Source organism: Saimiri boliviensis, chromosome 17 (genome assembly GCF_048565385.1).
Source record: "Saimiri boliviensis isolate mSaiBol1 chromosome 17, mSaiBol1.pri, whole genome shotgun sequence".
Lineage (NCBI taxonomy): Eukaryota > Metazoa > Chordata > Mammalia > Primates > Cebidae > Saimiri > Saimiri boliviensis.
The window spans coordinates 9,551,798-9,572,861 of NC_133465.1; the positions used below are offsets into that span (position 1 = coordinate 9,551,798).

The following is a 21,064-nucleotide window of genomic DNA, read 5'->3' on the forward strand; positions in this document are numbered from 1 at the left end:
GCCCTACGAAGTAGCCCTGGTGGGCTTCCTGCAGACAGGACTTCTGAGATGAGACCTGGGGTGTGGGGAGCAAACAGCCACAAGGAAGTTGAGGGAAGAGCATTCTAGGAAGAACCAAAGTCTAGAAGCAGGAAAGGGCTTGGTGGGCCTTGGTCAGAAGGGAAGAGAGGGAGGAAGAAGTGGGTAGAGTTAGCTCCTTGGTGTCTGGAGAGAGTGTGGGTCCCATTCTATGAGCGTTGGAAAGCTGGAAGGAGAGTGACCTGAGTGATGTGTCGGGTTCACCTTTTAAGAAGCTCCTTCTGTAAGACAAGCCACAGATGAGGAGAAGACACTTGGACATCCCACATCTGATGGAGGACTTGAATCCCAAATATGTAAATAACACTCAAAAGTCAATGACAAGAAAACAAACAACGCAACTAAACATGGGCAAAATACTTGAACGAAAGTATCTTCAGAGATGGGCAGATCACAAATAAACCCATGGAACGCCCTTAGTCATTAGGGAACTGCAACTTAAACCCACGATGAGGGCTGGGTGTGGTGGCTCATGCCTGTAATCCCAGCACTTTGGGAAGCCGAGACAAGTGGATCACCTGAGGTCAGGAGTTCGAGATCAGCCTGGCCAACATGGTGAAACCCTGTCTCCACTAAAAATAGGAAAAAAATTAACTGGACATGGTGGCATGTGCCTGTAATCCCAGCTCCTCGGGAGGCTGAGGCAGGAGAATCACTTGAACCCGGGAGGTGGAGGTTCCAGTGAGCCGAGATTGTGCCATTGCACTCCAGCTTGGGCAACAAGAGTGAAACCCCATCTCAAAAACAAAAACAAAAACAAAAAACAAAAACAAAAAAACGCAATGAGATACCACTGTACCCCTATTAGACAATTCCAAGTGCTGGTGAGGACGAGGAACAGCTGGAACTCTCATACACTGCTGGAGAGAATTCAGAATGGCACCGTAGCTCTGGAGAACAGCTGGGCAGCTGTTTAGAAAGTTAGACATAGACCTTCTGTAATACGCAGCAGTCTCACTACCAGGTATTTATCCTAGATAAATGAAAATTTATGTTTACATAAAAACCCGTACACAGATGTCTATAACAGCATCATTCTTATTTGCCCAGAACTGGAAACAGCCTGGATGTGCTTCTGTGCCTGAGTGGATAAGCAAGCTTTGGCACATTTATGCGAAGGAATATCACATAGCAATGAAAATGCATGGCCTGTTGATTCATGCAACATCAATGGATCTCAAATGCATCTTGCTAAGTGAAAAGGAGTAGTCACAAAAGATGACATACCATAGAATTAATACAATTTCATTTGCGCATCGTGTACACATAGTGCACATACAGTCTCGGAATAAGACATTCTGAAAAAGACGGAACTATAGGGACAGGACAACAGATCAGCGGTTGCTTAGAGCAGGGGGAAGGCTGCCCACCAAGAAGGAGCAGGAGGGAGTTCTTTTCTTTAATGGCATAATCTCAGCTCACCACAACCTCTGCCTCCCTGGTTCAAGCAATTCTCCTGCCTCAGCCTCTCGAGTAGCTGGGATTATAGGCACGTGCCAGCATGCCCAGCTAATTTTGCATTTTCAGTAGAGACAGGGTTCCTCCATGTTGGTTAGGCTGCTTACGAACTCCCAACCTCAAGTGATCTGCCCACCTTGGCCTCCCAAAGTGCTGGATTACAGGCGTGAGCCCCTGTGCCCAGCCTCGCAGGAGGGTCTTGAGAGTGCTGGATTGTTTTGTATCCTGGTCATGGTGATGGTATAAGAATCTAGGCACATGATAAAAACCCATAAAACAACACCAAAAAAAGTGAATTTTATTCTGTGCAAATTAAATAATAGCAATAAGAAGAAACTCCTTCTCCTCTCCATCTCATATACCTCGAGGCTCTGAACTCATCTAGAGACCAGCCTCCGTGGGTCGGTATTACCTTCCCACCCCTGGCCTCTCTGTCTGCCCCAGCTCTGAAAAGCACTGCCTATCCTGTGTCTTCCCTGACACCTGATACTAGGTACCCTCCATTCCAAGAACGCCCTGCTGTCCTTCCCACGTTTCTTCTCTTGGTTGCTGATTCTTCACCCCTGTTTTGGGGAGTGGGGAAGAAATGGGTGCTTGGACACCTCTTTGTGCCTGACATCCTCTTCCCTCCAATATCACCTCTAGTAGGGGTCCCTCCAGGCTTCCCCCAAGAGGCCTGACACCCACAAGAGATATGGGGACCTGGGGAGCCTTCGGATCCTTCTTTTTTGTGTGTGTGTCTGAGATGGAGTCTCCCACTGTCACCCAGGCTGGAGTGCAGTGGCGCGATCTCGGCTCACTGCAGCCTCCGCCTCTTGGGTTCCAGCGATTCTCCTGCCTCAGCCTCCCAAGAAGCTGGGATTACAGGCACCTGCCACCACGCCTGGGTAGCTTTTTGTCTTTTTAGTGGAGACAGGATTTCACTGCGTTGGCCAGGCTGGTCTCCAATGCCTGACCGCATGATTCACCTGTCTCGGCCTCCCAAAGTGCTGGGATGACAGGTGTGAGCCACCACACCTGGGCCCCCGGATCCTTCTTTACTCTGAAGATGCCGGCCCTTGCCGTCTCTGCGGACTGTCCTCACTGCACCAAGCATATTGCTGCAGCACACCCCCACCGCAATCTCTACATTGGCCAAAGAGCAGCCTGGCCCATGCAGTGGGGCCTGTCCAAAGGGCCCCGTCCACCCCTACTTTCTTTGTGGATGGTGTCCATCTATGCAGACTGGTCCTACTCAAAGCAGGGAAGACTGTCTCCCACCAACCCAGGAGGGCCACAGGCAGAGGCAGCCCTTTGGCCTGAGCTGCAGGCCTTGGAGTCACATGGAGCCTCACAATTGGCTCCAGGGATCAGCCATCCATGGGGAAACTTGGCAAGATTTCCACACTCACCGTCCAGGTATGGTGGCTCACGCCTGTAATCCTAGCACTTTGGGAGGCCGAGGCAGGTGGATTGCCTGAGCTCAGGAATTTGAGACCGGCCTGAGGAATACTCCATCTTTACAAAAAATACAAAAAATTAGCCAGATGTGGTGGCATGTGCCTGTAATCCCAGCTACTGGGGAGGCTGAGACAGGAGAATCCCTTGAACCCAGGAGGTGGAGGTTGCAGTGAGCTGAGATCATGCCATTGCACTCCAGCCTGGGGGATAGAGTGAGACTCCATCTCAAAAAAAAAAAAAAAAAAAAAAAAAAAAAAAAAAAAAATTTCCACATTCACTGCTAGGGTAGTGTCCTGGGATTCAGAGGAGAGTGGTTTCTCTGCCTGTTGCATTCCTCTGTCCCTTGAAGTCTTATGAGGACTAGGAAGGGAGTTTCCCATCAGACTTTGACTGGGGAGGGTTGCCTTTAGTACCTGCTGTCTGACCCTTTCTTCTTCTGGCCTAGAACAGAGGGCATCTCCTGCATGTGTGCAGGTGAGGAGGGGCTACTGAAGGGACAGGGTCCCTGGCAGAATCTCTTACTGCAGGCCTGCCTTTCTGACCCCGTGCGAGCCTTCCCAGGGGCCTTGGGACCTGCAGCACTTCCTGCTCGAGGTCGCTGCCAGCTGCCCTTTTGAGAACAGCCCTCAGATGGTCTAGGAGCTGTGAGACCTGTTGGGAATCAGAGCCAGCAGGGGCTCTAGAGATCATGGAAGCCCTGAGAGCTCCTCTGCTGGCCTGCAGGGGTTTTGGGAGCCCTCAGAGACATGGCCTGCCATGGAGAAGGTTTTCTTCTTCCAGCAAAGGTGGTGACTTCCACAGGGAGCCAGGGAATAAAAGAGCTGATTGGTGGCGTGGTGGGGCAGTCTGCCTTCTCATGAGTATCAAGGACAGGCCTGGGGGTGGTGGCGGGCCTGGAGAAGAAGACGCTGACCTGGCGCTCCATACAGGTGTGTTAGTCAGCGCAGGCTGCCGGGTGCCTTGGACTGTTTGGCTTAAAAAAACAAAAACAAAAACAAAACCAAAAAAACAGAAGTTTGGCCAGGCGCAGTGGCTCACGTCTGTAATCCCAGCACTTTGGGAGGCTGAGGTGGGTGGATCACAAAGTCAGGAGTTCGAGACCAACGTGGCCAACATGGTGAAACCCTGTCTACTAAAAATACAAAAAAAAAAAAAAGCTAGGCTTCATGGTACATGCCTGTAGTCCCAGCTACTCGGGAGGCTGAGGCAGAAGAATTGCTTGAATCCAGAAGGCAGAGGTTTCAGTGAGACAAGATGTCACCATTGCACTCCAGCCTAGCAACAGAGCAAGACTCCATCTCAGAAAAAAACAAAACAAAACAAAACAAAAAACCCAGAAGTTTATGTCTCATAGTTGTGGAGGCTGGAAGTCCAAGATCAAGGTGTCAGCAGGGCTGGTTTTGCTCTGAGAAACATCTGCTCCAGGCCTCTGTTCTTGGCTTGCAGGTGACCGTCTTCTCCCTGTGTGTTCACAACGTCTCCTTGCTGTACTCCTCTGGGTCCTGATGCCCTTCTCTAATAAGGACACCAGTTATGTTGGATCAGGGTCCACCCCAATGACCTCACTTTAACAATCAACTCTTTAGGTTGGGTGTGGTGGCTCACACCTGTAGTCCCAGCACTTTGGGAGGCCGAGGTGGGTGGATCTTGAGGTCAGGAGTTGGAGACCAGTCTGGTCAACACAGTGAAACCTCGTCTCTACTAAAAATACAAAAAATTAGCCCTCACCTGTAATCCCAGCTACTCGGGAGGCTGAGGCAGGAGAATCACGTGAACCCAGGAGGCAGAGGTTGTAGTGAGCCGAGATCATACCACTGCACTTCAGCCCAGGCGACAGTGCGAGACTCTATCTCAAAATAAATCAGTCATAATAATCAGCTCTTTAAAGGCTCTAAGTCCAAATACATCTAACTGAAGTACTGGGAGTTAGGGTTTCAGTATCAGCATTGTGTGTGATAGGGAGGACCCAGTGTAGCCCACAGCACAAGGTCAGGCCAGAAGCTGAACTTCAGGATGGGCCAGAGGCCTGGGTGGTGGCCATGGCTGGTGTGTGAAGTAAGGGTGGGGACTGTGGTTGTGCTATCTCCCCTGTCCTACCTGGAGCTGCTCCAGAGAGGCTCATGCCAAGCTGACGTGCTTGTCTTCCATGTGTATGTGCCCTTGCATTGCTGCTATTTGAAGGTCCTGCCTGACCCCAAGAGCCCCTGGAGCCAGAGTCCTCAGGAAAAGTAGCCGGACCTCTGGACAGGAGCCCAGGACAGAATTCCAGAAGGCCTCGATGTGCACCACAGTGGAGAGGGTGCCAGCCTCAGGAGTGTCTCCTCCCTGGCAGAGCCCATGGGCCTTCAGGGATCCCACACAGAGAGTGTCAGAGAGAGTGGGGAAAGGCGGCTACTTGGTCACAAAAAAGTGGAGGATGAGAACCACCTGCCATCCAGGTCTGCTTTGCCAGGAAGACCGTAGGTACCACCTCTCTTCTCCGACAAACTGAATCTCAGCAAGATTCTGGCATCATGCAGGCGGGTGCTGGTGCAGGCAGAGCCAGCAGTAGGGGTGTATGGAAGGCCCGGTGTGTCCTGTGACAGGGACCCTTTCCTCTGGCATCTTGGCAAGACACTGTGAGGGATAGCAGCAGAGTGGGCAATGGTCAGAGGGTGGGGGCTGCCGCCCTGGATCCTTTGGATCCAGCAGGGAGACAAAAACCTTAGCCTGTTAAGTTGTAAGTCACTTTGGTGGGACTTCAGAGGGAGACCCTTGTCCTTACAGAAGAGCCATCAGATAGAGAAAGGCACTAGTCCAGAGTCACTGGGAGGGTAGGGGCCAGACCTGGGTCTCCTCTCACCCATCTGAAAGCACGTGGGTCACCTGAGCTGTCTGTCCCTGTCTCATGACCCAGAGCAAGGACCGCCGGAGTTCTCTGCTTCACTGGGAGGCTCTCCAGCCTGCTGTGTTCATGGGAAACCTGATTCTGCCACGTTCTCAGGGACCTGGGCTTCCGTCTGGCCTCACCTTTCTCTTTATGGAAAAAAACCTTGGGTAGTTTGTTTCCCATGGCCAGGTGCCGCCTACTCCGCGCGCACGGGGTGACCTGCGTGGAAGGGATTGACCTCCCTCTGAAAAAAGGGGCTGACTTCCAGGGACATGGGGACCACCCAGTGGCTTCCTGTGGCGGAAGACGCTCTGACCCAGACAACGTTCTCAGAGGAATTAGGGAGGCGCTCTCTTTGTCTCTCTCACCAGAACCCCGCTCCACTCACCTAACTTCCACCTTCTCCCCGGCTCACTCCACACCTCGCCTCCCTTCCCCACTGGGACCCTGTATGTCTGTGTCTGTGTGTGTCTTTGTGGATCTGAGTATATGTCTGTGTGTAGGTGAGTTTATAGATAAGAATCCGTGTGTTTGTGAGTCAGTGTGTGTATATGAGAGGGAGGGAGAGAGAATTAGTAGGAGTTTGCTTGTGTCTGTGTGTTTCTGGAAATATGTGTGAGTTTCTGTGTGTTAGTAGGAACTTCAGCGTGTCCGTGTGTGTGTGTGTGTGTGTGTGTGTGTGTATTTCAGGGTCACGGGACTGCAGCGGATGCCTGTGACTTTCTCTTCCTCAAGCATCTCTTCCTTTGGCACTGATGGTCTGATTCTCCTTTCCAGGCCATAGAAGAACCCACTATGTCATTATCATCTGTCAACTCTCCCTACACCTTGAAACTCACCCTTTGCATAGAGGGTTTAATGTGGGCCATCTCTGTGAATTTTTAGGAAAAGTTTTTACTTTGGGGGTCTTTGGCTGGGGATTGAGAATGAATTCCATGCAAGTCTGTTAGGACCGCACTGGGTACAGGTAATAGAAAACCCGCTTCGTATTACAAGCTAGGGGCTTATTTCTCCTGGGAGAACAAGAATGACAAAGGGGGCCACCTAGAAAGCATGGTTCCCTCAGAGATCCAGCCCCTTACCCCTCTCTGCACAGGCCCCAGCCTTCGCAGTTTTCCTTCCTGGTCCATGGTCTCCTCTGTCTTGCCCATTTCATAGGGCCGTTGCAAGGACCAAGAGATTCGATGCGTACAAGAGAGCGTGGATGTGCTAAGGGGTTTGCAGGAGTTGCATGGGGCAGCTCCTTCTGAACAATACTCTGCCTCAGGCAGACCCTTTGGGACCCCGATTTCCTCCCTTCCTAGAACAATGATCTGCTGGTGTGGAAACACAAGTCAGTTTGCTGTGTCCCTCAGCCAGACTCATAGGTCAGACGCTTGCAGAATCTTAGGAGAAAGATTTGGAAACCCAGCAGCAAGTGTCAGCTCGTGTTGAACCAAAGGCTGGGCCCTTAGGAAGTGCCTGCTGCACACAGCAGACGCGGTGACCCTGCTGTTCCCGAGGGCAGCCCTCACTCCGGCACACCTCAGCCGCCGCCAGCCCGGGCAGCTAAGCAGGTCACCGCTGCGAGGAGCTGTGGGGAAGAACAGTGCACCATCCTGACTCCACCCAGAGTCTGCTCTGGGTGTGCCGCTGCCAAGATGAAGACAACCTGCGCCAGTGGTGGTGTCCGCCTGTGGCTTGGCTCTGAACCTGCAGTGACCGAGCTCCCTTAAGCTGAGTCCGAGGATCCAGAAATGACTGGGGCACAGCTGTGTTCCATCAGCACCCAGGGGAGAACTCGGCACAAATCTTAGGATTACTAGCTGGCTAAGGGAGGTCAGCTGGTCTGAGCCCCTGGAGTCCCCACCCTGAGCCCCTGATGCTCACGCTTGCATCACGGCTTGGGACAGTAGGAGCCTGTGCTGTGGTCCTCTGCGTTCTCATGGCCGACTTAGAGGCACCGCCCATGCTCCCTCTCCCTTCTTACCATGGGGTGAATTTAAGAGGCCATAGGGGAAGGCCAGAGGCCTCTCCAGCCTCCCTTCCTCACCTCCTCCTCCTCGGCATGCCTCCATGGGCCGTCAGTGCTGGATCTTGTCTTACTATTGAGCGAAAAAGACAAACTACAGGGAATGAACTTGAATTTAGGGTACATCTAAGAAGACAACTTCCTAACAAAAAGCATTACTTTTGGCCTGAAGCGGCAGCTCATGCCTGTAATCCCAGCACTTTGGAAGGCCGAGGTGGGCAGATCACCTGTGGTCAGGAGTTCAAGACCAGCCTGGCTAACATGGTAAAACCCCGTCTCTACTGAAAATAAAAAAAATTAGCCGGCTGTGGTGGCATGCGCCTATAATCCCAGCTACTCAGGAGGCTGAGGCAGGAGAATTGCTTGAACCTGGGAGGTGGAGGTTGCAGTGAGCCGAGATTGCATCATTGCACTCCAGCCTGGGCAACAAGAGCAAAACTCTGTCTCCAAAAAAAAAAAAAAAAAAAAAAAAAAAAAAAAAAAAAAGCATTACTTAGATGTATAAGAAGTAATGGTGCCGGGCGCGGTGGCTCAATCCTGTAATCCCAGCACTTTGGGAGGCCGAGGCGGGTGGATCACAAGGTCGAGAAATCGAGACCAACCTGGTCAACATGGTGAAACCCCGTCTCTACTAAAAATACAAAAAATTAGCTGGGCATGGTGGCGTGTGCCTATAATCCCAGCTACTCAAGAGGCTGAGGCAGGAGAATTGCCTGAACCCAGGAGGCGGAGGTTGCAGTGAGCCGAGATCGCACCATTGCACTCCAGCCTGGGTAACAAGAGCGAGACTCCGTCTCAAAAAAAAAAGAAGAAGTAATGGCGAGACTGGAGCAGTTCCATCTGCCTCATAGGCAAGGAGCCTACAGGCTGCCCCCGGGCCAGGGCCTGTGCCCCCACCCTCCTCCCACCTGACTGGGGCACCCCCAGCCCTGGACCCTCACTCCCAGTGTTCCCAAGAGCTTTTGCATGTCCAGACACACTTCAACAAACAATTCCTCACATTCCTCTCCTGTCCTCCTTCCTCCCTCCCTCCCTCCTCCTCCTAATTCTCCTCATTGGCCACTCCTGGGTCTGAGGCCAGCTGGGCTAGGAGAGTCCATGTTTTTTGTTTTGTTTTGTTTCGAGACGAAGTCTTGCTCTGTTGCCCAGGCTGGAGTGCAGTGGTGCAATCTCAACTTGCTACAACCTCTGCCTCCCGGGTACAGTGATTCTCCTGCCTCAGCCTCCCAAATAGCTGGGATTATAGGCGCTCACCACCACACCTGGCTAATTTTTGTATTTTTAGTAGAGACAGGATTTCTCCATGTTGGCCAGGCTGGTCGTGATCCACCCATCTTGGCCTTCCGAAGTGCTGGGATTACAGGCCGTGTTTTGAGCCGCAGACTCCCGTGCTCAAGCCAAGCAGGGCTCGCTGGGAAGTTCTAATCTGGCTCCTTTAGAGTTTCTGCTCTCACTTGTGTTCTTGGGTTTTCTGGTCCTCATGAGCAGCCACCAGGGGCCACCCGAAATTGCTGCAGGACACGTTGCTGCAGACGACTCCCCACCTCGCCAGCCTCCTGGGCAGGGTGTGGGCAGGACATTAGCTGCTTCCTTTGGTCTTCCCCTTCCCCACCACGCTCTGAGAACACTGCGTAGGTTCAGGGAGGCCGGACTTAGCAGGCAGAGCTGGTGCCCTGCGCCTGTAGGTAGAGCTGTTCTTGCCCAGGGCATCTGTGTTGGCAAGACGTCCTCCCAAGGTCCTGTGGCCACTCTGTTACTGGAATTGACTCCTTAGGACACAGCGACAGAGCCTCATTGAAGCATGACAGGGTGGGCCACCCCACCTCCCCACCCTTTCAAGGCCAGGAGGAAGGCTGGGGCCTGCTCTGTGGAGCCGTAGCTGCTGGCCTGAGATCCCACCCTTGCGTCCCCTCCCGGCTTGGCCGTTCCCTTCCTGCGAGGCTCTGGGAGTTTCCTTTACCTCTCCTGTCTTTGTGTGCACATTTAATCAGGGCTTTAAACTACACGATCACCGTGACCCTTTCTAGTGCTACAATGTATGGGTTTTTTGATTCTGAAGGCTGTGCCTTGGCTGCCCAACTGCAAAGCAGGGTCGGGGTGTGGGGGCAGCAGCTGGGGGAGCTACCCCTCCTTGTGACTCCCTCTAACCTGGCAAATCCCCTGATGGCAGACTCATCAGGCCTCAAACCCCACTCCTTCCACGCCCTGGATAGGCAAGAAAACGTGGGGGCTGGGAGCTGGTCAAGGACAGAGTGAAAGCGCATAGGCTGACCCTGTCAAGGGAAGGTGTAGTACCCCCAAATCCTGACTCCTCCAGCCAGGTGTGATCAGGGCTGCGGGCTCGGCATTCTGGAGAGGGGATTTGAAAGCCTTCCTCCTGGGCTTTGGAGGGGCTGCCCCACTTCACTTTCCTGCAGCCAAAGCAGTCCTTTCAGGGGGTCCATTTTGATTTTTATTCCTCACTTCCAGGTAGGCGGGTGGGCAGCGTCAGAGCTTCCGGCGTGTGTCTGGGCTTGGCCGCATCTGCTCTGCGTCACTGCTCTTCCTCCAGGGCACGGTCCATGGAGGCACCCCTGGGTAGGGAGGGCTCTGGGGGATCCAGTGGCCCCTTCCCCCTTGTCTGACCCTCCAATTTTGTGTTCTCTGCAGCCTGTGATTGCCACCCCGTGGGTGCTGCTGGCAAAACCTGCAACCAAACCACCGGCCAGTGTCCCTGCAAGGACGGGGTGACGGGTATCACCTGCAACCGCTGCGCCAAAGGCTACCAGCAGAGCCGCTCTCCCATCGCCCCCTGCATAAGTATGTGTGGGCACCTGCTTTCCAGGTCTCTGGGTTTGGTGGGTATAGTGAGCTTTTGAGGATGCTGCTCACTGACGTTCAGTGGGTTTTGTTTTTTGTTTGTTTTTTTGAGATGAAGTCTCACTCTGCCACCAGGCTGGAGTGCAGTGGCACAACCTCGGCTCACTGCAGCCTCCGCCTCCCAGGTTCAAGTGATTCTTCTGCCTCAGCCTCCCAAGTAGCTGTGATTAAAGGCACATGCCTCCACGCCTGGCCAATTAAATTGTCTTTTTAATGGAGATGGGGTTTCGCCATGTTGGCCAGGCTGGTCTTGAACTCCTGACCTCAGGTGATTCTCCCACGTTGGCCTCCCAAAGTGCTGGGATTACAGGCATCAGCCACAGTGCCTGGCCAGTTCAGTGGTTTCTGTCGTCAATGTACATTTCTGGATTCAAGGCCTCATGCTTAGTGAGTTTATATGGGAGATCCCCGCAAGCCCATAGAGTTCTTGCAGATGCCACTGGGGGCTCAGCAGAGACAGCCGGTCTGAGGCTGTCTATCCTGGGGTTCTGAAATCATGCTGCGGGGAACTGAGGTCCCCCTGCTTAAGGGAGTTAGGAGTTCTCAGGTTGCTCAGAAAGGCTTGGAACCAACATTTCAAATCCCCAGGTGGAAAGATCAAGCCTAGACATGAGAGCTGGTGTTTCTGAATCAGAGGCCGAACCCTTGGGAACTCTCATTTTCCAGCCTGATGCCTGGCGGGAGCATCGCCCCCTCCTCGGACAAACCTGGGGCTCCATCCTGGAATTTTCAAGTGCTCTTCCCAAGGGGGGAGCTACAGGTGTGCAGATGGCGCCCAGGGCATGCGTGCCCTATTGAGTCACAGCCCGGACAGCCATAGGCCCTGCATGTGCACCCCAGAGCCAGGCTGACCTCAGGCACCAAGGTTGGGTGGTCACAGAGGCTCTGTGGCCATTGGCTTCCGTTCCATTTGTGGACTTGGAGGATTAGACTGGACCATTCAGATGTTGCCTCCAGGATGTTTCTGCTGGGACCAGCTGGCTGTTTAGGTCCAGCTTCCTAATAACCCATTGTGACAGGGCACCGATGGTTAGTTGTTGCTGATACAGTCACCTGGGAGCAAGATTTGGCCCCACATTGAGGGCTGTGTCCCCCATTGTCCTTCCTAAAAGTGCAGAGGATGCCTCTGCTGCCTCTCAGGTTTGCCCCCCGGCCTGAGTAATCCATCTTCACCCACTAAGCCTCAAGTTCTAGCTGATCTAGAATCTGGGAGTCAGAGTTTTACTGCAAAGAGTCAGATGGTGGCTAGAGTCAGTGGGGTTCATGAGTCCCTTCCTCTTAGGGACTTCTGGTCCGTGGTTTGGCCTTGTCCGGAAAGAGGAAGCCTGAGCTTCAGGGCCAGGCTGCTGAACCGATGAACAGTGGGGAGGGGCTGAACTGCCTCTCCTTTCTTGAGCATATGGTGGGGTCCGGGAAGTCATAGGAACAAACTGCTTTTTACTTTCTCTCTCTCTCTTTTTTTTTTTTTTTTTTTTTTTTTTTTGAGATGGAGTCTCGCTCTATCACCCAGGCTGGAGTGCAGTGGTACAATCTCGGGTCACTGCAACCTCCGCCTCCCAGGTTTGAGCAATTCTCCCGCTTCAGCCTCCTGAGTAGCTAGGACTACAGGGTTGGGCTACCACACCCAGCTAATTTTTGTAGTTTTAGTAGAGATAGAGTATCATCATGTTGGCCAGCTGGTCTCGAACTCCTGACCTCGTGATCCGCCCACTTCGGCCTCCCAAAGTGTGCATTTTATTATTATATATACTTTTTGAGACAGGACCTCGCTCTGTTGCCCATAGTGGAGTGCAGTGGTGCCATCATAGCTCACTGCAACCTGAAACTCCTGGGCTCGAGGAATCCTCCTGCTTCAGCCTCCCAAGTGGCTGGGACTACAGGTGCACACCACCCCACCTGGCTAATTTGTTTCATTTTTTGTAGAGGCAAGGACTTGCTTTGTTGGCCAGGCTGGTTGCAAACTCCTGGCCTCAAGCCATCCTCCCACCTTGGCCCCCCAAACATATTGGGATGACAGACGTGAGCCACTGCACCTGGCCAGATTGCTCTATTGGACACAGAATAATGAAAATGGAGCACGTGCTTTTACGAGGCCCCTGGATCTGCACTCTCAGTCCCATTCTGCCCACTGAGCAAATGCCTTGGCAGCTGAGATGTGAGCCCACAGGAACCTGGGCCGTGCTGCTGACACTTCTCTGCACGTGGGAGAAACCTTTCCCTTTGGACAGGTTCCCAGCCCCTCGCTTGCCGTCCTGCCATGGATCCTTCTCCACCTGTGAGCTGAGCTCAGAGGTGAGCAGGGCCTGGGTAGCCACGTCGTGATGGGCAGTATGGCCTGGGGAAGTGCCTCTCCGTCCCTCAGAGGTGGAGCTGAGTTGAGGACGCACACACAGCAGACACAGCAGAGCCCTAGTGAGAAGCACGTGCTGGGCCCGGGGGTGGGGCAAGGCCAGGCTCTGTGCTGCCGCCTCAGTCTTACCTGCTCTCCACGCCCCGCTGCCAGGCGAAGCGACAGCTTCCAAAGGAGAGCAACGCCACGTGCCCAGGATGCCGCTGCCGGCTTCTGCTCCTCTGACTTTTCTCTTGAGCCAGGAAGTGGGAAACAGAGGAGAGGGTCCCAGGAAGTTGGGAGGGGTCTGTGCTGGGCTCAATCATTCTAAGGTCAAAAAATCATGTCTTCTTACCTTGTTTTCTCTCCAACACCCCTGTCTCGAACCTCACAAAGAGATCCCCGTAGCCCCGCCGACGACTGCAGCCAGCAGCGTGGAGGAGCCTGAAGGTAAACCACCCCCTTGGTTTCCCATGTCCCGCTTTTGCTGTGTGGTGGGACGGGGGTGGGTGGGTTAATGGGGAAGGGGTGTTTGATGACTCCGTCTCCTCTAACCCCTGTCTGGGCTCTGCTCTGTGTGAGTGGCACTCCTCGGTTGCATTAAAGAGGCTGGAGCTACAGGACACTATTTTGTGACCTCCGCTCTGAGAATCAAATGGAGGAGATGTTAATGGTGCCTCTGTCCCAAGCCTGGAAGGAGACGGCCCGGGGCAGAACCTGTGTTACTTATGGTTAAATGATTACTTAGCACCTTCTACTTGTTCACCAGCTGCCAACCAGCCCAGCACCTTCCAAGCTGAAGGCTTGTCAGTCCTTTCTGGGGCTGCAGAGAAGGAAGGAGCCAGGCGCTGGGGATGCTGGAGGAGGCTTGGGCACAGGGGCGCACAAGCAGAATGCGGGGGGCCCGGCAGCTGGGGGGTGGGGGAAGAATCACATCTTTACTTTCACTCACCTCTAACTGAAAATTTAGCATTTCCTCCATGGCAGAGAGAGGCCACAAACCTCAGCATGTGGCTGAGCCTGCACCGTGGTCGCTGGCAGAAGTCACAGCGGTTTTCACATCACATTCTAGCTGGTGCAGATATCATAAATATTATTCATGCTGGTTATTGCTTCTCAAAACGGCAGGAGTTACTAGACCTGCTGCTAGATCCTGATTTATAATCATTAATAAAGGGGCACTCACGTAGTGTCGCCATGCCGTCAGCCTGGGTCTTTAAAGATACTTGGGCAGCGGCTCTTCTGTGTTACTTGCTTCCTCTGTAGTCCTGTGTATTTTTATTTTAGCATGGAGAAATGTTATTCTGAGGAAGGGTCCACAGGCCTCACCAGTCCAAGAAAGGTTGCATAGCCCTGACTTTGGGCACTCAGAGGGCACAGAGGCCTGCCGGATGGGGTGCCCTGCTGAGATTGACCCAGGCCTGCACCCAGAGTCCTGGTCCTGGGATCACAGAGGGCTTCTGTGTACTGGTACTTCGGGTTGAAGATGGCAGGAAGTGACCGGGGGGACCCCTGCATGGACATTCATGCTGGTGCTGGGGACCCTTTCCCTCCCCAGAAAGGGCTGTAGGGAGGTGTGGGGGAGCTCACAAACCCATGTGGCCACCTGAATATTCTAGGATCTAGACAGGATTTTGGAGACTATTTGTGGTGCATGGGAAACTTGAGGGAAGACAGATTGAACACTTGCACAGGCATGGTCCACAAACAGCCAGCAAGGCCGGGCGCGGTGGCTCACGCCTGTAATCCCAGCACTTTGGGAGGCCGAGGTGGGGTATCGCAAGGTCAAGAGATGAAGACCGTCCGGCCTACGTGGTGAAACCCCGTCTCTACTAAAAATACAAAATTTAGCTGGACATGGTGGCGCGTGCCTATAGTCCCAGCTACTCACTAGGCTGAGGCGGGAGAATCGCTTGAACCCGGGAGGTGGAGGTTGCAGTGAGCCGAGATTGTGCCACAAACAAGCAAACAAAAACAAGCAGCCTGCAAATGGGAAAGGACAGCAACGCATTCCAGGGAGCGCGGGGGGCCCTGCTGGGAAAGCCAGAGGCAGTTCAGTCGTGCCTTGTTTGCAGAGCCTTCGGGGACCTTTGATTGAGCCACACGCGGGGGAAATGGGGCAGAGGAGGGACTGAAGGAAGCGTATGCCGGGGTCCCTGGGAGGCTGGAGAACAGAGCTAAGTTGGGAGATGAGGAAGCTCTGTCTGCCATGGCGCAATTCAAAGGAGCATTCTAAATGAGTTCAGCTCTAGGGGAGAGCAGTGTTAAAGGTAGAAGACACTTAAATGGAACATCGATTCTTACTCTCCTTGATCCTTGCCTAACTGACACTCACCTGGATGAGATCTGAAGGCTGTGCACGCCATGGGGGGCGCTGAGCTTCCAAGCAGAGGCTCACGCAACAGCAAGTTGTGCCTTAATGATCTCTCTCCCTATCTCTGTCTGTCTCTGTCTCTGTCTCTGGCAACTCCGATTTCTCCAGTCCTTGTAGCTTGACTTTTGGTTTCTCGCGAACCCACAGACCTTTGACTTTGAGTTCCTCCCTTCCAAATCAGAAATGGGCAAATGGGGAACAAACATGCAGGGGGCGATCTCACGGGGTTTCTACACGGGCTGCAGGAAGCGGGTGTAACACTTACAGGGTTCTTGGCTGCACCAGACAAAAGATTCCTGAGCAACTGCTTAGAAACACTCGCACCTCCTCTTTTGAAATGTCTTCCTGGGGTTATTTAACTTTTCTGACTGCTTTTGATTTCGTTACTGTTTATTTCCTTTCCTCATTCTGAACCTTTAAAAGTATGGTTTAAAATGAAGTGAGCAGTAAATTAACACCCTTATGAAATATCTTCCTCAGAGACCAGCTGAGTGAGCAGGTTATGCAGCAACGTTTGTAGCTTTGACCAGACCCGTGCTGCCCTGCCCTGCCCTGGCCTGCTCTGCCCTGCTCTGGGGGTGCCTCAGATGCCCAGGGTGGGTGTCTGATGCTCTCCACAGATAACGGGAGTCATCCCTGAGACCCAAGTGCTGGACTGTGGGGCCTCCCACTACAGAGAGGCTGGGCTTGCCTTGTCTCCGAGGCTGAGACATTGCAGGCAGGAGGCCAGGACAGCCTCCTGGGAAGTGGGGCCTGGGAGCTCAGGGCTCCCAAACCTGTCCACTCTTGCCGTGTTTGAATAGGGGAGGCCTCTGTGTGAGGCTGCCTGAGCAAAGCTTGTTTACTTTTGCCTGCGTACCAGAGGAGAATTAATAAGCTGAGAATTTGTTCTGAAAACTGATGGACATAACCTTCTCCTGAACTCATCCCTTTGAAGGGCCAGCTCACTCTGGGAATGTTCTTTACCTGCTCACAGAGCTAGCTGGTAAGCCGTCATGGGGCAGGGAGGCAAGGAACGTGGTGCCCTTGGGGGTTCTGGGGCCTGGCGGGGGCCAGGAGGGAAACAAGCAGGAAGGGAGAGAGGGACCACCCACTCAAAAACGGGCATTGTGCCCCAGGGTCCCCCAGCACACACCTACTTACTGGTTATAGAGACTGAGCACTCAAGGATAAAAGAGAGACACCTGCTTCCCTGCCCCACCCACTACCTATCAACTCAAGGGAAGTTCTTTTTTTTTGGGGGACGGAGTCTCGCCGTGTCACCCAGGCTGGAATGCAGTGGCACGATCTCCGCTTATTGCAACCTTCATCTCCCAGGTTCAAGTGATTCTCTTGCCTCAGCCTCCAGAGTAGCTGGGACTATAGGCATGTGCCACCACGCCTGGCTAATTTTTGTATTTTTAGTAGAGACAGTGTTTGACCGTGTTGACTGGGATGGTCTTGATCTCTTGACGTTGTGATCTGCCTGCCCTGGCCTCCCAAAGCACTGGGATTACAGGGGTGAGCCACCGCATCCAGCCTAGGGTAGTTCTTGATTTTGCAAATCGTTTGTTTGGTTTCATGGAGGCCGCTTGGTTTGGTGGGAAGAAGCTGGTGTGGAGCCAGGAGAACTGGGGTTTGCCCTTCACTGATGCTGAGGACTTGAACAATGCCATGGTGTCTCCTTTCTGCCTTCTGGAAGAATGAAGTAGTGGACCCAGTGCTCCATAGGCCCTTCCGTCCCTGGCTGTCTGTGGGAGGAGTGACCTTCTCCTGCTGGGGATTCCTCTTTGGAAGCACCTGCTCGTTCTCCATCCACCCCTGAAGATCCACTTCTGCATCCCAGGCAGAGGCCTGTGGGCGGAGGTGCTGGTAAATACTTAGCAACTGGCTGGAGCAGGGGAGGGGCCGATGTATAGCATCTGCCACTTCCCTTGGTGTAAATACTCCCTCACTGGCCAGTTTTGGGCTACCTCATGAGATGTCATTGAATGTAAAGTTGAGAGAGGTGTATGACTGGCCCTCAGAGCCCGTGCCAGCTGATTCCACCCCACCACTGCCCATGGGCCTTCCAGCAGAAACAAAGAAGTCCAGAGGCCGGAAGGGCTGCCTTTGCTGGCCTCCCTGATTTGAGGGATCACAGCTGCCTTTGAGTAGGAGCTGGACTCCGGGCTCTGGGGGTACAGGAGCATGGAGCCGGCCAACTTCTGGGCTCCCTCCACCTCCCAACAGGGATCCCGGATCCTCTCTTCCAAGCCTGTCTTCTGTTCATTCCATCGGGGCCTTACCTGGTGCCTTTGGCTAACTGCCCCAGTAGCTCCAACCTGGGGTAAGCGTGGCTGCCAAGGGCACCCTTGCACATTACACTGAGGGTAGTCTGCAGGGGGAGCTCCCCGGAGCCTTTCAGCCAAACCTCTCTGAGAAGCTCTGCACTCAGATGCCACCAGGCCTGTGTGGTCGGGGTGGGGGTGACCTTAGAGAAGTCACATCTGGTGGCCTCTCGGCACCTCCATTTTTCCATGGAAGGAAATTGGGTTTATGTAGACCTGCAGCCTGGATGAGCATGGGTTATTCCCTTTAGACTTTTGTTTACCAAGATGGGGAGTAGGTTAGGTGAATATAGGAAAATGACCTGATGGGACTTGAATGTGGTATTGGCGAGGGGTTGTGGGGAGGGACCAGAGGGAGAACAGAGCACTAAAATGGGGAGGCTGAGGCCTGAGTGCTGCTTAATGGCTCTCTCGGATTCTTCGTCTGTGAAAAGGGGTAATCACAACCCTGCCGCTAGGGCTGTTGTGAGGATTAAATGGGATGATCCCAGCAAAGCCTTTGACTCAGTGGTGGACCTGTTGAAAGTGCTTGATGAAAAAGCAATAAATTGATGTGAAAAATACAAATACCATGATGTAATGGGGGTGGAGCCAGCTTCTCCATGCAGAAAGGTGGGATGAGGTGGGAGTTGCTGGTGTGAGGACAGGTGTGGAGAGTCAGCTTGACTGGGCTTTTGAAGACCTTGGGAAGTCACAAGTTGGACTGCCCAAGGTAGGCAGTGGCTGAGGGAACTGCGTGGTGGCCTTGTCACAGCCTCCCGGTAGCTCATGGTAGAGCCTGAACCAAGCACAGAGGTAAAGACTAGATATCAGTTAAAGGTCAAGAGCTTGACTTCATGATAACCAAAAGGGGGAAATAGCTCACCTGTCCATCATCGGATGAACATGAATGTGCTAAACAGAATGTGGCATATCTATACAGGGAGTATTATTTAGCCATAAAAAGAAATGAATGGCCAGGTGCAGTGTCTCACGCCCATAATCTTACCACTTTGGGAGGCTGAGGTGGATGGATTGCTTGAGCCCAGGAATTTGAGTTTGAGACCAGCCTGGGAAACATAGTGAGACCTCGTCTCTCCCCACTTAAAAAAAAAAAAAAAATGGCCAGGCAAGGCGATGCATGCCTGTAGTCACAGCTACTGAGGAGGCTGAGGTGGGAGGATCACCTAAGCCCAGTAGGTGGAGGCTGCAGTGAGCCGTGATTGTACCACTGCATTCCAGCCTGGGTGATAGATCCAGACCATGGAAAAGAAAGAAAGAAAGAGAAAGAAAAAGAGAGAGAGAGAAGGAAGGGAGAGAGGGAGGGAGGGAGGAAGGGAAAGAAGGAAGGAAGGGGAGAGAAAGAAAGGGAGAAAGAGAGAAAGAGAGAGAGGAAAGAGAAAAAAAAAAAAAAGGCCAGACGTGGTGGCTCATGCCTGTAATCCAAGCGCTTTGGAGGCCAAGGTGGGCAGATCACCTGAGGTCGGGAGTTCAAGACCAGCCTCACCAACAAGATGGTGAAACCCCGTCTTAAAAAAAAAAAAGAAAAGAAAAGAAAGAGAGAAAGAAAGGGAAGGAAGGGAAGAACGTAAGTTATGTGCTACCACATGGAAGAAGCTTGAAAAACATTATGCTGAGTGAAAAGATGCAAGACCCAAAGGCTACATGTCATGATTGCACTTATCTGAAATGTCCAGCATAAGCAAATCCAGAGACAGAAAGCAGATTAGGGGTTGCCAGGGGCTTGAGAACAGATGTTTAATGGATATAGGTCTTCCTTTTTGGGTGATGGAAAAGTTCTGGAACTCGATAGTGATGATGAGTTGTACAATGTTGTGAATGGACATAATCCTATTGAATTGTACACTTAAAAATGCTAAATCTTGTGTATATATTGCCACAACTGAAAAAAAAATGGTCAAGTGCTTTGGTTCAGAGTCCAAGGGCGAAGAGAGTCTGATTTGTCTGGGGCTGGAGTGAGTGTCCTGGAGACAAGGCATGGGAGCACAGGGAGCAATGGGGGACATGCTTGTCTTCCTGTCGCCTCCCTGGGAACCTTTGGAGGGGATGGTGGACGTCCTCTGTTGTCTTCCTGCCCATTAGCTGTGGGTGTATGGCTTTGAGTTCTGACAGCACAGCCTGAGCCTCTCTTTCCTTTTGGAGTTGTCTGAGAAGGACCTGGTTCCTTGAGTGTCAGGTAGGGAGGCTTCAGTGCTCTTGGTATAGGAGAAAAGGAGCTGTGAGGTCCACAGAGGAGTCCGAGGGTGGGAGGTGGGGTCCCTGACTGTGCAGACAGCCCTTGCCACTGGTAAAGAGGCCCAGTAATTGACCAAGACACTCACTTTCAAAGGGTGGTATGAAACAGAATGTCAGGCTGTCCCGGATTAGCCATTTAGGTAAATGACCAGTGAAGTCATTAACACACCATCAGATTAGTGAAGATTGGACCAGACCCAGTATAAAAGATAAATGGATTCTGGCTCAGCAAAGGAGGAGACAGCATTTATATAAATAAGTTACTTGCTCTGTGCTAGGCACTGTTCCAAATGCTCTACATTATTAACCATTTCATCATCTCTTCCGCTCATGTAGCTACATGCTGTCATCACCCTCATTTTACAGAGTAGGAAAATGAGGCACAGAGAGATTTGGTGAGCCCTAGCAAGCATCGTCACTGGGATTCTGGCTGCAGTTGCCTGAGCGCAGAGTCTGTGAATGGTGTTGACCACCATGCCATTCACACATAAGTTATGTTGTTTGGTCAGTTGAAGATAATTTAAAAAAATTTCTGACCGGGTACAGTGCCTCACACCTGTAATCCCAACACTCTGGGAGGCCGAGGCAGGCATATCACCTGAGGTCAGGAGTTCAAGGCTAACCTGGCCAACATATTGAAACCCCATCTCTACTAAAAAATATAAAAATTAGCTGAGCATGGTGGTGTGCGCCTGTAGTCCCAGCTACTTGGGAGGCTGAGGCAGGAGCGTCGCTTGAACTTGGGAGGTGGAGGTTGCAGTGAGCCAAGATCGCACCATTGCACTCCAGCCTGGGCAACAGAATGAGACTCTGTCTTTAAAAAAAAAAAAAAAGAATTCCTGACCTTATGTGGTAACAGCCTACTAGGAAAGAAGACAAACTCGAGTATCCACTGAGGGGTGACCTGAAACCAGAGACATGGAGGGGCAGCCAGTCAAAAGCCACTGCTTTCTGAGGTGCCAGTTAAAGGGGTTCTGGTGAGTGTGGTTGGTTGGTGCGTGTAGCTGGCATGACCAGGACCACAGGTGCTGAGCACTAGAAAACAGTTAGCAGGGCTCAGACCCTTCGGTCACAGGGTGGCTGGGGTGAGACAGGACAGGCA

At 52.6% G+C, this 21,064-nt stretch overlaps 1 protein-coding gene across 3 annotated transcripts in view; it reads left to right on the plus strand.

The window, feature by feature from the left end:
* NTN1 (netrin 1) overlaps positions 1–21,064 on the plus strand; it is a 232,809-nt gene that overhangs the window by 158,264 nt on the left and 53,481 nt on the right. For all 3 annotated transcript variants that reach the window (XM_074388169.1, XM_039476683.2, XM_039476682.2), the window contains exons 4-5: positions 10,506–10,655; positions 13,441–13,494. In XM_074388169.1, the coding sequence (XP_074244270.1) occupies positions 10,506–10,655; positions 13,441–13,494 (204 nt within the window). The remainder of the gene's footprint in view (positions 1–10,505; positions 10,656–13,440; positions 13,495–21,064) is intronic.